Consider the following 17413-nt stretch of genomic DNA (forward strand, 5'->3'; position numbering starts at 1 on the left):
TTAGACTTGGCCAAGTAGCTGTAACTATCAACCAAACTCTGTTTAGACTTGGCCAAGTAGCTGTAACTATCAACCAAACTCTGTTTAGACTAACTATGGCCAAACTCTAGCTGTAACTATCAACTATGAAAAGATAAAAACTCTGTTTCTCTCATTGACTCCTGCATTTAGACTTGGCCAGTAGCTGTAACTATCAACCAAACTCTGTTTAGACTTGGCCAAGTAGCTGTAACTATCAACCAAACTCTGTTTAGACTTGGCCAAGTAGCTGTAACTATCAACCAAACTCTGTTTAGACTTGGCCAAGTAGCTGTAACTATCAACCAAACTCTGTTTAGACTTGGCCAAGTAGCTGTAACTATCAACCAAACTGTCTGTTTAGACTTGGCCAAGTAGCTGTTATCAACCAAACTCTGTTTAGACTTGGCCAAGTAGCTGTAACTATCAACCAAACTCTGTTTAGACTTGGCCAAGTAGCTGTAACTATCAACCAAACTCTGTTTAGACTTGGCCAAGTAGCTGTAACTATCAATGGAAGAGTTTCTGTATGGATGGGACTTTTCTAGTCATAATAAAAAATAAAAAATCATGGCAAAATCTGTGCACTACAATATTTGAAAAGATAAATAAATGAACTTGCATGCTAGGCTAGTTTGGCATATTTTCTTCTCGCCCAGCCTGCTGGTTACATGATCTCTTACCAAACACCATTCTTTCAGGCTTTTGACGTCGTTGACGGTCCATCTGTTCTCTCTCATTGACTCCTGTGCATTCTAATTCCAGCGTGTACTAGGTTGTTTACAAGCGGGATTTTTTTTGTGCTTTTCGTTTGAATTGGGCTTTAGACTTGGGCCTTACCACTGAGGTACCCCGTTAGAGACTGTCTGCTACCACTGAGGTCCTACAGTATAGAGACTGTCTGTTACCACTGAGGTCCTACAGTATAGAGACTGTCTGTTACCACTGAGGTCCTACAGTATAGAGACTGTCTGTTACCACTGAGGTCCTACAGTATCTAGACTGTCTGTTACCACTGAGGTCCTACAGTATCTAGACTCTCTCTTACCATTGAGGTCCAACAGTATCTAGACTGTCTCTTACCATTGAGGTACTATGGTATATAGACTGTCTCTTACCATTGAGGTACCCTGGTATAGAGACTGTGTTACCATTGAGGTACTACAGTATATAGACTGTCTCTTACCATTGAGGTACCCTGGTATAGAGACTGTGTTACCATTGAGGTACTAAAGTATATAGACGGTCTCTTACCATTTAGGTACTACAGTATATAGACTGTCTCTTACCATTGAGGTACCCTGGTATAGAGACTGTGTTACCATTGAGGTACTACAGTATATAGACGGTCTCTTACCATTGAGGTACTACAGTATATAGACTGTCTCTTACCATTGAGGTACTACAGTATAGAGACTGTGTTACCATTGAGGTACTACAGTATATAGACGGTCTCTTACCATTGAGGTACCCTGGTATATAGACTGTCTCTTACCATTGAGGTACTACAGTATAAAGACTGTGTTACCATTGAGGTACTACAGTATAGAGACTGTGTTACCATTGAGGTACTACAGTATATAGACTCTCTCTTACCATTGAGGTACCCTGGTATATAGACTGTCTCTTACCATTGAGGTACTACAGTATATAGACTGTCTCTTACCATTGAGGTACTACAGTATAGAGACTGTGTTACCATTGAGGTACTACAGTATATAGACGGTCTCTTACCATTGAGGTACCCTGGTATATAGACTGTCTCTTACCATTGAGGTACTACAGTATAAAGACTGTGTTACCATTGAGGTACTACAGTATAGAGACTGTGTTACCATTGAGGTACTACAGTATAGAGACTGTGTTACCATTGAGGTACTACAGTATATAGACTCTCTCTTACCATTGAGGTACCCTGGTATATAGACTGTCTCTTACCATTGAGGTACTACAGTATATAGACTGTGTTACCATTGAGGTACTACAGTATAGAGACTGTGTTACCATTGAGGTACTACAGTATATAGACCGTCTCTTACCATTGAGGTACTACAGTATAAAGACTGTGTTACCATTGAGGTACTACAGTATAAAGACTGTGTTACCATTGAGGTACTACAGTATAGAGACTGTGTTACCATTGAGGTCCTACAGTATATAGACTGTGTTACCATTGAGGTACTACAGTATAGAGACTGTGTTACCATTGAGGTACTACAGTATAGAGACTGTGTTACCATTGAGGTACTACAGTATATAGACCGTCTCTTACCATTGAGGTACCCTGGTATATAGACTGTCTCTTACCATTGAGGTACTACAGTATATAGACTGTCTCTTACCATTGAGGTACCCTGGTATATAGACTGTCTCTTACCATTGAGGTACTACAGTATATAGACTGTCTCTTACCATTGAGGTACTACAGTATATAGACGGTCTCTTACCATTGAGGTACTACAGTATATAGACGGTCTCTTACCATTGAGGTACCCTGGTATAGAGACTGTGTTACCATTGAGGTACTACAGTATATAGACTGTCTCTTACCATTGAGGTACTACAGTATATAGACCGTCTCTTACCATTGAGGTACTACAGTATAGAGACTGTGTTACCATTGAGGTACCCTGGTATAGAGACTGTGTTACCATTGAGGTACTACAGTATATAGACTGTCTCTTACCATTGAGGTACCCTGGTATATAGACTGTCTCTTACCATTGAGGTACTACAGTATAGAGACGGTCTCTTACCATTGAGGTACCCTGGTATATAGACTGTCTCTTACCATTGAGGTACTACAGTATATAGATTGTCTCTTACCATTGAGGTACTACAGTATATAGATGGTCTCTTACCATTGAGGTCCTACAGTATATAGACTGTCTCTTACCATTGAGGTACTACAGTATAGAGACGGTCTCTTACCATTTAGGTACTACAGTATAGAGACTGTGTTACCATTGAGGTACCCTGGTATAGAGACTGTGTTACCATTGAGGTACTACAGTATATAGACTGTCTCTTACCATTGAGGTACCCTGGTATATAGACTGTCTCTTACCATTGAGGTCCTACAGTATATAGACTGTCTCTTACCATTGAGGTACTACAGTATATAGACTGTCTCTTACCATTGAGGTACCCTGGTATATAGACTGTCTCTTACCATTGAGGTACTCTTGAAGAAGATGTTGTTGCAGATGGAAGAGAAGAGTTTCAGACTCTCCTGTAGGCGGTTCTGAAAGAGGGGAATTCATTAGATGTAACATTAGTAAAACAGGCGTCTGTCACGTCAGACCATGTGTAGTAATATTGTAACAGTGTTCATCAGGGAAAAGACAGGTAAAGATGTCGGGGTAACAATAGAGAGGTGTCTCACCATACATGGGTCCTCTACTAGAGTCATGTCGTATCCACTGAGAGAAACAACAAACACCACGGCCCGGACGTCCTCGAAACAACCAATCCACTTCCTCCTCTCTGTCCTCTGACCCCCCACATCATACATCCTGGAGAGGGGGAAGGGGGAGAGAATAATTTTTTATAAATATATTTTTTTTAAATGAGCGAGTGAGAAATCTGTACATTAGATGGAACACATCAGACTCATTGATTATGTGGAGTAGAGAAGTTGGGCAGCCAGCGAGACAGGTTATTAGTGTGGTCGTGGTTTGGCCAATGTGTTTAGTCTTTTAGATCCATGTGATAATGACAGTTAGCTGTCAGCAGGAGGTTCACAGCATAGGTTCAAATAGGACACCTGCTACTATTTACATCGTGTGTGTGTGTGTTTATCAATTAGCTAAAAGACAATTAGCAAGTTAATTAATTTACTCAGATTGAGGGAACCGTCTGTTGGGTCCTTCAGGAACACCTGGGTCCTCCGTGAAGCCCCTCGAGGTCCACACAGAGCTTGCGTCCCAATTGGCACACTATTCCCGATTCAGAGCAGTCTTTTTGATCAGGGCCCACGGGGCTCTGGTTGAAGTAGTGCACTACATGGGGAATAGAGTGTCATTTGGGACACGACCAGAGGGCTTAGAATAAGCCAGAGATGATGGAAACCTCTGTAGTATTTTAGCGTAAGCCAACGTCATTAAAACAAAAAGGGATCTCATTTGGGATTTAGTGATGCCAGTCTCTTTTCTCCTCCCCTCCTAAAAGGTCCGGGGGCGAACGGTTGAACACCGTCACACTCAACGGCAATGAATACGTTTTTTTTTTAAATCACTTTTTACTCGCAATAAAGCATAACAATTATTAATTCGCAATTAACTTGATATGCTACAGTCCATGTTGAGTATTGGTGAGTTTGTCTCTGCTCTCAGAAGATTCTACACTAAAACCCAAACAACTTGGAGGTCTGGTGCTGGCTAATATGGTGTGAAATCAACTGATAATCAGATACATTGACACGTTGTACCAAAATGAACAAATGGCGCATTAGATGATGCATTCAGAGTACAATGTACAAAATGTCACATACTAAAACGTTTTGTTTTTCGCATACTATTTATTTGGGGGTATTATTCATACACAACCTTGTCTAGCAGCTTGCTCCATCTGTTCAGCTAGTGTTATCACAGTGTTGGGTGTGTGTGTCGTTATATCATATCATATCATCCAGCCACATCTATAACATCTGTTCAGCTAGTGTTATCACAGTGTTGGGTGTGTGTGTTGTATATCATATCATCCAGCCACATCTATAACATCTGTTCAGCTAGTGTTATCACAGTGTTGGGTGTGTGTGTGTAGTATATCATATCATCCAGCCACATCTATAACATTTGAGCAGCAGGTCATCTGGACATTCGTCTGTAGCTAATTGGACTTAATAGTTGATGTGTTTTGAGGGTTTTATCTGAAGTAAATAGGTCCAAGGCAATAGACAGATACAGTGAGATGCAATCTGCATCCCAAATGACACCCCTAAGTCCTATATAGTGCACTACGTTTGACCAGAGGCAATAGGGCCCCGTGTTTGGAATGCCAATAGGGCCCCGTGTTTGGAATGCCAATCGGGCCCCGTGTATGGAATGCCAATAGGGCCCCGTGTATGGAATGCCAATAGGGCCCCGTGTATGGAATGCCAATAGGGCCCCGTGTATGGAATGCCAATAGGGCCCCGTGTATGGAATGCCAATAGGGCCCCGTGTATGGAATGCCAATAGGGCCCCGTGTATGGAATGCCAATAGGGCCCCGTGTATGGAATGCCAATAGGGCCCCGTGTATGGAATGCCAATTTAAAAAAAACGAATTTCAACCACATCTCAAAATCACAAAATGAACTAATGATGCTAGCCGATACCCTCTTTTCTCTCTCCCCTCCCCCAGCCCCACCCTCTTTTCTCTTTCCCCTCCCCCAGCCTCACCCTCTTTTCTCTTTCCCCCAGCCCACCACCCTTTCCCCTCCCCCAGCCCCACCCTCTTTTCTCTTTCCCCCCCCAGCCCCACCCTCTTTTTTCTCTTTCCCCAGCCCCACCCTCTTTTCTCTCTCCCCTCCCCCAGCCCCACCCTCTTTTCTCTTTCCCCTCCCCCAGCCCCACCCTCTTTTCTCTTTCCCCCAGCCCCACCCTCTTTTCTCTTTCCCCCAGCCCCACCCTCTTTTCTCTTTCCCCCAGCCCCACCCTCTTTTCTCTTCCCCCAGCCCCACCCTCTTTCTCCCCCAGCCCCACCCTTTTCTTCCCCGCCCCCACCCTCCCCATCTTTTCTCTTCCCCCCACCCCCCAGGTCTTTTTCTCTTTCCCTCCCCCAGCCCCACCCTCTTTTTCTTTCCCCAGCCCCACCCTCTTTTCTCTTCCCCCCCCACCACCCTCCCCATCTTTTCTTCCCCCACCCCCCCCCACCCCTCTCCCCCCCCTCTTTTCTCTTCCCCTCCCCCAGCCCCACCCTCTTTTCTCTTCCCCACCCCCCTCAGGTCTTTTCTCTTTCCCTCCCCCAGCCCCACCCTCTTTTCTCTTCCCCCCCCACCCTCGTTTCTCTTCCCCGCCCCCACCCTCCCCATCTTTTCTCTCCCCCACCCCTCCCCCCTCTTTTCTCTCCCCCAGCCCCCCCTCTTCTCTTTCCCCTCCCCTCTTTTCTCTTTCCCCTCCCCAGCCACACCCACTTTTCTCTTCCCCTCCCCCAGCCCCACCCCTCTTCTCTTCCCCTCCCCCAGCCCCACCCTCTTCTCTTCTCTTCCCCCCCCAGCCCCACCCTCTTCTCTTTCCCCTCCCCCTCTCCCCCCCCTCTTTCCCCTCCCCCAGCCCCACCCCTCTTCCCCCCCCCACCCTCTTCCCCTCCCCCAGCCCCACCCTCTTCTCCCCCAGCCCCACCCCTTCCTTCTCTTCCCCTCCCCCAGCCCCACCCTCTTCCCCTCCCCCACCCTCTTCTCCTCCCCCAGCCCCACCCTCTTCTCTTCTCTTCCCCTCCCCCAGCCCCACCCTCTTCTCCTCCCCCAGCCCCACCCTCTTCTCCCCAGCCCCAGCCCCTCTTCTCTTCCCCTCCCCCAGCCCCACCCTCTTCTCTTCCCCTCCCCCAACCCCACCCTCTTCTCCTCCCCCAGCCCCACCCTCTTCCCCTCCCCCAGCCCCACCCTCTTCCCCTCCCCCAGCCCCACTTAACTTGTAAATTCCTTGGTCATTCATCAGTGTCAGTTAATTATCTGATGCTCTGATGAAGACAAGGTGAAATGGAGAGAGGCCGCGTCCCCATAGCACCCTATTCCCTATATAGTACACTACTTTTCACCAAAGCCCTATGGGACCTGAATAGGGTGCCACTTGGGATCTCTCTAGAGGCGGAATGAGGGGGTCACAGGTCAATGGTAAGCAGGCTGTGTGTGTGTATGCACTAAACTGTCCCGTGACATCTGGGCGGCGAGGGCTGGTAGACGGAGGAGACGATGTGATTGGAGGATTAAACAAGTGTTCCATTCGTTCTTTCATTACATAGTTAATTAGGGGTTAGCTAACGAACTGCGACCTACGTTGACCTTGACTGAGGAAGAGTGTGTGTGTGTGTGTGTGTGAGGTTCAGGAATACATCTCTCCATCCCCATCTTTCTCTGGGTCCCTCACCACATACTTTAGAGAGAATGAAAGAGAGAATAGAGAAGGACAGATATTATAGTGAAGCCTCCCTCTCCTCCTTTTACCTGATCAGGTATTACAGCTCCGCCCACAACGCAAACACACTGTCAACAACTATGAGTCATAAAAAGCCTGTGAAAGCCTGTGTCTTTTCGAAAGAGAGGCAGACAATGGGTGACAACGAAGGCCTTACACACCCATTCATCCACTGGTCCTTTTAGTGCTCTACCATTTAACCTGCCCCCGCAGTGCCCCCGCAGTGGCTGTGGGATTTAGCAGTAGTCAACGTGACAGAAAAACAACAAAAGCCAAGTGTGAGGAGTAGAGGAGGAGGAGAGACCAGAAAGGAGGAAGACGAGAAAGATCAAGAGAGAGACCAAACAGAAACCACTTCCTGTCAGCCAGCAATGTTTCAAAATACTTTTATTAGACATCTAGATGACGCACACACACCTATGGGGCTGAAACGTAGACTACTACAGGGACCGTATGTATCGAGACGTCTACAGACTGTCGAACATTTCAAAGCACAACACGCACTATGTAAAGATCAGGATGAGCCTCTGCCCAGAGACGTGGTGCAACATCCCTGGCCCAATGTTTACGTTTCAATTATTCAAATAATGAACATTTGGCGTGATTCATAATTTAGTTTGTTTGAAAACATAAATTGAAGTGAAATTGGGTGTGAAATACACACATGAAAAGTCTCATCTCATAAATGTTACAAGATATTCCAGAGAACTGTCATATGTTTTTTCTGCCTCTCTAGTCTCCTCTCCTCCTCTCCTCTCCTCTCCTCTCCTCTCCTCTCCTCTCCTCTCATCTCCTCTCCTCTCCTCTCCCCTCATCTCCTCTCTCAGTAAGTGTGTATAACAGATACCTCCACTTCAGTATCCATCTTGTTTAGACAAAGGTGAAATGGACAAAAAAAATCATTTTCTTTGGAGAGATTTGACCTTTTCCTCGTCTGTCCGTCCGTGTTGTGTTGTGCTGAGGGTTGTTGTCTTTGAGGAAATTGAAAACGGGGGACTCGGTCCCCGTACCCCCATCCACAGAGATTTACGACTAGAGTGGGGTGCGTGTGTGTGTGTGGGTGTGAGAGAGTGTTTTATGTGATGGGTCATTTTTGTCAATAAAAGCATCCATAGTGCAGTTTGATTGACAGCTTTCAATTTCATGTGTCCATGACCCTACATGCTGATTGTATGTGCGTGTGTGTGGTGTGGTGTTGATTCTGGTAAACCAAATCAACTATTGTATTGCTCCTAGACAGAGGCCATCACACAGATATTCTGCCAATTTGTGAAGCACGCACACACACACACACACACACACACACACACACACACACACACACACACACACACACACACACACACACACACACACAGAGGTAAAAGGGTCTGTGTCATATTGACATGCAGTTTCCACAACGCAGTGTGACAATGTTTAGATGCAAAACAAAGGCACCTTATGAAAAGCCTCTCGCCACAGCCCAGGTAAAATGGTTTATCATTTTAAATACAGAGGTAATATTGTTACGTTTTCATAATTCATATGAAATGCAGAGGTAATATTGTTAGTTATTATAATTCATAGGAAGTTAATTTTACAGAGCAGGTGTAGGAGACTGAAGTGTGGGTTACATCCCAAATGACACCCTATTCCCTATAGGGTACACTACTCTGAGACCCAACACGAGTGGTGGAACCGGTGCTTCACCATCTGAAAGGGACGCTCCGTGATGAGACCCAACAGTAGTGGTGGTACCGGTCCTTCACCATCTGAAGGGGACGCTCCATGAGACCCAACAGTAGTGGTGGTACCGGTGATTCACCATCTGAAAGGGACGCACCGTGATGAGACCCAACAGTAGTGGTGGTACCGGTGCTTCACCATCTGAAAGGGACGCTCCGTGATGAGACCCAACAGTAGTGGTGGTACCGGTTCTTCCCCATCTGAAGGGGACGCTCCGTGAGACCCAACAGTAGTGGTGGTACCGGTTCTTCCCCATCTGAAGGGGACGCTCCGTGATGAGACCCAACAGTAGTGGTGGTACCGGTTCTTCCCCATCTGAAAGGGACGCAGTAGTGGTCCGTGTTCTTCCCCATCTGAGACCCAACAGTAGTGGTGGTACCGGTTCTTCACCATCTGAAAGGGACGCTCCGTGATGAGACCCAACAGTAGTGGTGGTACCGGTGCTTCACCATCTGAAAGGGACGCTCCGTGATGAGACCCAACAGTAGTGGTGGTACCGGTTCTTCCCCATCTGAAAGGGAGACCCAACAGTAGTGGTGGTACCGGTTCTTCCCCATCTGAAAGGGACGCTCCGTGAGACCCAACAGTAGTGGTGGTACCGGTTCTTCACCATCTGAAAGGGACGCTCCGTGATGAGACCCAACAGTAGTGGTGGTACCGGTTCTTCCCCATCTGAAAGGGACGCTCCGTGAGACCCAACAGTAGTGGTGGTACCGGTCCTTCACCATCTGAAAGGGACGACCCAACAGTAGTGGTGGTACCGTGATGAGACCCAACAGTAGTGGTGGTACCGGTCATCTTCACCATCTGAAAGGGACGCTCCGTGATGAGACCCAACAGTAGTGGTGGTACCAGTAGTGGTTCTTCTTCACCATCTGAAAGGGACGCTCCGTTCTTCCCCATCTGATGAGACCCAACAGTAGTGGTGGTACCGGTTCTTCCACCATCTGAAGGGGACGCTCCGTGATGAGACCCAACAGTAGTGGTGGTACCGGTTCTTCCCCATCTGAAAGTGGGGACGCTCCGTGATGAGACCCAACAGTAGTGGTGGTACCGGTTCTTCCCATCTGAAAGGGACGCTCCGTGATGAGACCCAACAGTAGTGGTGGTACCGGTGCCACCATCTGAAAGGGACGCTCCGTGATGAGACCCAACAGTAGTGGTGGTACCGGTTCTTCCCCATCTGAAAGGGACGCTCGTGAGACCCAACAGTAGTGGTGGTGAGACCCAACAGTAGTGGTGGTACCGGTTCTTCACCATCTGAAAGGGACGCTCCGTGATGAGACCCAACAGTAGTGGTGGTACCGGTTCTTCACCATCTGAAAGGGACGCTCCGTGATGAGACCCAACAGTAGTGGTGGTACCGGTTCTTCACCATCTGAAGGGACGCTCCGTGATGAGACCCAACAGTAGTGGTGGTCACCATCTGAAAGGGACGCTCCGTGATGAGACCCGGTTCTTCCCCATCTGAAAGTGGTGGACGGTTCTTCACCATCCGTGATGAGACCCAACAGTAGTGGTGGTACCATCCGGTTCTTCCCCATCTGAAAGGGACAACTCCGTTCTTCACCATCTGATGAGACCCAACAGTAGTGGTGGTACCGGTGCTTCACCATCTGAAGGGGACCCAACAGTAGTGGTGGTACCGGTTCTTCACCATCTGAAAGGACGCTCCGTGATGAGACCCCGTGATCTGAGACCCAACAGTAGTGGTGGTACCGGTTCTTCCCCATCTGAAAGGGATGCTCCGTGATGAGACCCAACAGTAGTGGTGGTACCGGTTCTTCCCCATCTGAAAGGGACGCTCCGTGATGAGACCCAACAGTAGTGGTGGTACCGGTTCTTCACCATCTGAAAGGGACGCTCCGTGATGAGACCCAACAGTAGTGGTCGGTTCTTCCCCATCTGAAAGGGACGCTCCGTGATGAGACCCAACAGTAGTGGTGGTACCGGTTCTTCACCATCTGAAAGGGACGCTCCGTGATGAGACCCAACAGTAGTGGTGGTACATCGGTGCTTCACCATCTGAAAGGGACGCTCCGTGATGAGACCCAACAGTAGTGGTGGTACCGGTTCTTCTTCCCATCTGAAAGGGACGCTCCGTGATGAGACCCAACAGTAGTGGTGGTGGTATCTGAAAGGGACGCTCCGTGATGAGACCAACAGTAGTGGTGGTACCGGTTCTTCACCATCTGCTTCACCATCTGAAGGGGACGTGGTACCGGTCTTCACCATCTCCGTGATGAGACCCAACAGTAGTGGTGGTACCGGTTCTTCCCCATCTGAAAGGGACGCTCCGTGATGAGACCCAACAGTAGTGGTGGTACCGGTTCTTCCCCATCTGAAAGGGACGCTCCGTGATGAGACCCAACAGTAGTGGTGGTACCGGTGCTTCACCATCTGAAGGGGACGCTCCGTGATGAGACCCAACAGTAGTGGTGGTACCGGTTCTTCCCATCTGAAAGGGACGCTCACCATCTGATGAGACCCAACAGTAGTGGTGGTACCGGTTCTTCCCCATCTGAAAGGGACGCTCCGTGATGAGACCCAACAGTAGTGGTGGTACCGGTTCTTCCCCATCTGAAAGGGACGCTCCGTGATGAGACCCAACAGTAGTGGTGGTACCGGTTCTTCCCCATCTGAAAGGGACGCTCCGTGATGAGACCCAACAGTAGTGGTGGTACCGGTTCTTCCCCATCTGAAAAGGACGCTCCGTGATGAGACCCAACAGTAGTGGTGGTACCGGTTCTTCCCCATCTGAAAAGGACGCTCCGTGATGAGACCCAACAGTAGTGGTGGTACCGGTTCTTCCCCATCTGAAAGGGACGCTCCGTGATGAGACCCAACAGTAGTGGTGGTACCAGTAGTGGTTCTTCCCCATCTGAAAGGGACGCTCCGTGATGAGACCCAACAGTAGTGGTGGTACCGGTGCTTCCCCATCTGAAAGGGACGCTCCGTGATGAGACCCAACAGTAGTGGTGGTACCGGTTCTTCCCCATCTGAAAAGGACGCTCCGTGATGAGACCCAACCTGTTGCTGGCAGCAGTGCAGCTGCATTGTGAATTCACAAGGAATTTTATAAATTGTTCTTAGTGTTTTAATGGAAGCCGATAAAAATAAGTGGCAGTTTAACATTAACGTTTTTCTCCATTTGTCACATCCCTACTATGTTTGTTTGTATGTGTATGTGTGTGTGTGTGTGTGTGTGTGCGCCCGGTTATCAAACTCTAGTCCACTGTGTGTTGATAAGGCCTGTTAGGGTATTGACATATTGACTTCCTGCTGACTCAATCACAGACCAATCAGATATAAGTTTGTCTGATTGGCACTAGCCAAATTGGCTGTTAGAGATAAAGTCTCTGTGACAAAATGAGTCTGTGTGAGATAACATGACATGGTCCCAAAGATGAAGATACCAGCACCTGGCACAGGTATTTTTGATCACTTTTAAGTTAAAACCTGAAAACTATCGTCAGTGGGACTTTAATGCGACTAAAATATTTTGCCGTGTGACCACAAGTTTTATTTTGGGAGCATTGTGTCGTGGGCTGTTCTAAAACTACTGGTGCATCGTTAACCACTTGTTCACACTTTGTTCGGTCGTGTTACCTCATTGGCTAAGCTAGCTGACAACCTGGTAACTTGACCAGTATTATCGAACAGTGGAGGCTGGTGGGAGGAGCTACAGGAGGATGGGCTCGTTGTAATGGAATGGATGGAACGGTATCAAACACATCGAGCATCTGGAAACCACATGTTTGACTCTGTTCTAGTCATTCCAATCCAGCCATTACAACGAGCCCATCCTCCTATAGCTCCCCCCACCAGCCTCCACTGATATCCAAACAGTTGGAACGAAAGGAAAAGGGATAGCTTCTTCAGGAGATCAATAACCATAGCAATTAATTAATGACAGATCTCTTGCATGTAGTCAACGCACAACGTTTTTAAAGAGACAGTGTAGGGCAATGGTACTTTTACACCATGTAAAAAACCCAATATTACACTAATGACTCTGTAATTTCAATGACAGGTATTCATATCAACATTGGAGCTTTTATAATAAACGCATGTCTTTGAAGCGTTACGTGTTAGTTTCTAGGGCACAACATGAGCTTCAGAAGAAGCTAGAATTCATACAGGCCCAATATACACTCAATCAATTGGGAAAACATTTTCTGGTGCTCCTAACATTTTTAAATTGGGAGCACCAGTGCTACCAATTAATTTCTTTAAAATTTAGAGCCCTGATAGTAGGCCTTCGTATTTTGGGAAAGTTTTATTTTCTACAACAACAAGAGAAGACACACAATAGTATTATTTACCTGAAGAGCAGGTGTTTGACTTTGAACTGCGTCTCTATGACCCCGGTGGTCCTCAGTCTGACCCTCAGGACATCCGTCTCCGTGGGAACGTAGTCCGGAGAGATGATACGACCCATGTTCTCAAAGAAACTACAGGAGGAGGATGAGAAAGACAAAAGATTAGATTATTTGATCTAAACATCGTATATCTGAAAAGGTAACAATTTCAAAAGCTAGAGAAAGAGAGATGGAGAGAGAGAGACAGACAGAGAGACATACAGTATGCCTGTCAGGCTGTGCTTAATTTAAGTCGGATCCTGCCGGAACAGGATCCAGCACCTCTCCGCTTTTATTCCAGTACCTCTCAAGGCATGAAAAATAATTGTTTCAAAATTATAATAAAAAGCAATCAAAGTTCATTTGAGTTGCCTCTTCGATTAATTCTCCTGCCCACACAAAAAAAAAACGTAATGTGAAAAAGTAGATTTTCAGCCCGGGCCTAATATTTCTAAGAGTAGATTCGGGCTGGGCCGCGTTTATGGTTTGTGCAACATTGTAACCCATGTTTGAGACCAACGCGGCTGTGTGAGAAGCGAGTATGTTCTCTCTCTGCTCTGATAGACAGGAGCCTGCAACTCTCCTGCGTTGCACTTCAGCACTTATTTCCTTATAGAATCACACGGTTCTGGAGGGGCTGCAGCACCCTTATAGAATCACAAGGTTCTGGAGGGGCTGCAGCACCCTTATAGAATCACACGGTTCTGGAGGGGCTGCAGCACCCTTATAGAATCACACGGTTCTGGAGGGGCTGCAGCACCCTTATGGAATCACAAGGTTCTGGGGGGGCTGCAGCACCCTTGATAAATGTAAATACATCTGCCAAAGCTATAGAATTACTGCTGTCTGTTCAGAAATAAATGAAACCATTCAGTATGTCCTACTACACCATGAGAAGGCCCATAATTTAGCCACAGAGGATCAATAGCATCTTGTTTTTTAAATGTATTGCTTAGCTGTGGATTGTAGTCCAATAACAAGGAATAGCCTACAGTCTGGAATGAGCCACACATCTGTCAGTGAAAAAACAGCATGCAGGTAATATTTCACATACAACCGCAGGAAAACAGGTAGGAGGCAAATGTCTCCTCCTGAAAATAGAAGACTCTATGCTGTAGGCCACCAAAACATTTGATCAACTTCCAAATACTGTTTTACAAGAGAGAGACAGAGAGACAGAGAGACAGAGAGACAGAGACCGAGATGAGACAGAGAGACAGAGAGACAGAGACAGAGACCGAGATGAGACAGAGAGACAGAGACGAGACAGAGAAACCGAGATGAGACAGAGAGACAGAGACGAGACAGAGACAAGACAGAGAGACTTTTGGCACCAGCCATCACCAGTGAGTGATCTGCTCATCATTAGGTGAGTCAGTGAAACTGGAAAGCATTTTTAGGACAATAATTTCCTCCTCACATTGTGTCTCCACACGCCTAGACCTGGACTATTGATGGGTTCAAGACAAGGTCAATATGTATTGATTTTTGATTCTCAGTTTGTCAGTGTCAAAGTAGCCTGCCATTTCAATTATTTGCGTGGTGTTAAAAAAATTATAATAAAAAGATTCCATCAAAGTCTACAGTCATGTAAAATTACATATAACTGCATGAAATGTGTTTATAAAAGGCAAGACTTTTCCCGGACCCTCGACTACTAAACATGTTCCCAGTGTGTGCAACTAGTGTAAGTGCCTCTACTCTACCTGTGTAAGTGTCTCTACTCTACCTGTGTAAGTGTCTCTACTCTACCTGTGTAAGTGTCTCTACTCTACCTGTGTAAGTGTCTCTACTCTACCTGTGTAAGTGTCTCTACTCTACCTGTGTAAGTGTCTCTACCTAAGTGTCTCTACTCTACCTGTGTAAGTGTCTCTACTCTACCTGTGTAAGTGTCTCTACTCTACCTGTGTAAGTGTCTCTACTCTACCTGTGTAAGTGTCTCTACTCTACCTGTGTAAGTGTCTCTACTCTACCTGTGTAAGTGTCTCTACTCTACCTGTGTAAGTGTCTCTACTCTACCTGTGTAAGTGCCTCTACTCTACCTGTGTAAGTGCCTCTACTCTACCTGTGTAAGTGTCTCTACTCTACCTGTGTAAGTGTCTCTACTCTACCTGTGTAAGTGTCTCTACTCTACCTGTGTAAGTGCCTCTACTCTACCTGTGTAAGTGTCTCTACTCTACTGCTCTATGCCAAGACGCAAATGTGATGATATGCAAGGATTTATTATAAAAGGGCATTTTTTCATCATGCCTGAGAACTCCCCAGCTCACCCTCCCCAGCTCTCCTCATGCGTTCTGGTACCTGAGAACTCCCCAGCTCACCCTCCCCAGCTCTCCTCGTGCGTTCTGGTACCTAAGAACTCCCCAGCTCACCCTCCCCAGCTCTCCTCGTGCGTTCTGGTACCTGAGAACTCCCCAGCTCACCCTCCCCAGCTCTCCTCGTGCGTTCTGGTACCTAAGAACTCCCCAGCTCACCCTCCCCAGCTCTCCTCATGCGTTCTGGTACCTGAGAACTCCCCAGCTCACCCTCCCCAGCTCACCCTCCTCTCACGCTACCTTTTTGTTCTGTCACCTCCTGACTTACAAATGAAGCTGCTGTCAGGTGTAGAATGCAGAGATAAACTAACCCCCAAGAGATGCTACGATACTAATCTCCATACTGAATATTCATACTACTGGATTAATGGGTTTTAGATAGAGTTATAGCTTTACATAATACTGGTTCTCTGAGGCTATGGATGATCTAATAGATGGATTATACTGGGGTGTGTGTGTGTGTGTGTGTGTGTGTGAGTAAGTGTGTGTGTGAGTGAGTGTGTGATGTGTGCAGGGTGTGTTACAGCCCAAGTAGCTGATAGGGGATGACTGGGCTAGAATGTCACCATCACTTTGATGCGGCAAAGCTTCCATTCTGTGTGTTTCTGTGTCTGCAAGCATTGTGTGTGTGTGTGTGTGTGTGTGTGTGTCTGCGTGACTTTGTCCGAGGTGTATTTCCCAGGCTGTGGTGTCCGGCTGGTGCTCAGTGGGTCTCCAGGGGACCTGTCGCTGTAGATAAAGCCAGAGCAGAGGCCTCATGCTGGGGGAGAGGAGAGATGACAGCCTCCTGCTGGGCTGGTTGGTTCAGCCTTCTCTCTGTTCATTCTCCCTCTTTCTCCCTCTCTACTTCAGACTCACCTCCGTCACATAGATTTGTCCATAATGACCACCGCTTCTCTCTCGTAATAGGTATTTTCTCCTTTGTCTGGCTCTCAGGGTGATCATGGTTGATTCTTTGTGACAGTGTGTGTGTGTGGATTGTCAGTGACACACCACAAGGCTAATCACAGGACAGCAGGCCTCCACACTCAGATAATTAGACCCCTGGATCTCTCTATAACATACGCTGATTCAACCAGTGTGTGAGAGAGACAGAGAGACACACAGACAGAGACAGAGAGACACAGAAATAGAGAAAGAGTGAAAATATAGGTGAGGTGTACAGGTGTACAGTGCAGGTGTGTTCAGGTAAGACGTGTGTCAGGTCAGTATTCACCCTGCAGTGTGTTGTAACAGGTCAGTATTCACCCTGCAGTGTGTTGTAACAGGTCAGTACTCACCCTGCAGTGTGTTGTAACAGGTCAGTATTCACCCTGCAGTGTTTTGTAACAGGTCAGTATTCACAGTGTGTTGTAACAGGTCCTGCAGTGTGTTGTAACAGGTCAGTATTCACCCTGCAGTGTGTTGTAACAGGTCAGTACTCACCCTGCAGTGTGTTGTCAGTAACACAGGTCAGTATGTTCTCACCCTGCAGTGTGTTGTAACAGGTCAGTACTCACCCTGCAGTGTGTTGTAACAGGTCAGTATTCACCCTGCAGTGTGTTGTAACAGGTCAGTATTCACCCTGCAGTGTGTTGTAACAGGTCAGTATTCACCCTGCAGTGTGTTGTAACAGGTCAGTATTCACCCTGCAGTGTGTTGTAACAGGTCAGTATTCACCCTGCAGTGTGTTGTAACAGGTCAGTATTCACCCTGCAGTGTGTTGTAACAGGTCAGTACTCACCCTGCAGTGTGTTGTAACAGGTCAGTATTCACCCTGCAGTGTGTTGTAACAGGTCAGTATTCACCCTGCAGTGTGTTGTAACAGGTCAGTATTCACCCTGCAGTGTGTTGTAACAGGTCAGTACTCACCCTGCAGTGTGTTGTAACAGGTCAGTA

At 47.1% G+C, this 17413-nt stretch overlaps 1 protein-coding gene across 1 annotated transcript in view; it reads right to left on the minus strand.

The window, feature by feature from the left end:
• gnav1 (guanine nucleotide binding protein (G protein) alpha v1) overlaps positions 1-17413 on the minus strand; it is a 61540-nt gene that overhangs the window by 3645 nt on the left and 40482 nt on the right. Inside the window, 3 exon segments of the mRNA XM_065001250.1 lie at positions 3191-3262; positions 3404-3533; positions 13185-13313. Of these exon segments, the coding sequence (XP_064857322.1) occupies positions 3191-3262; positions 3404-3533; positions 13185-13313 (331 nt within the window).

This window comes from Oncorhynchus nerka, linkage group LG15 (assembly GCF_034236695.1).
Source record: "Oncorhynchus nerka isolate Pitt River linkage group LG15, Oner_Uvic_2.0, whole genome shotgun sequence".
NCBI classification, from domain to species: domain Eukaryota; kingdom Metazoa; phylum Chordata; class Actinopteri; order Salmoniformes; family Salmonidae; genus Oncorhynchus; species Oncorhynchus nerka.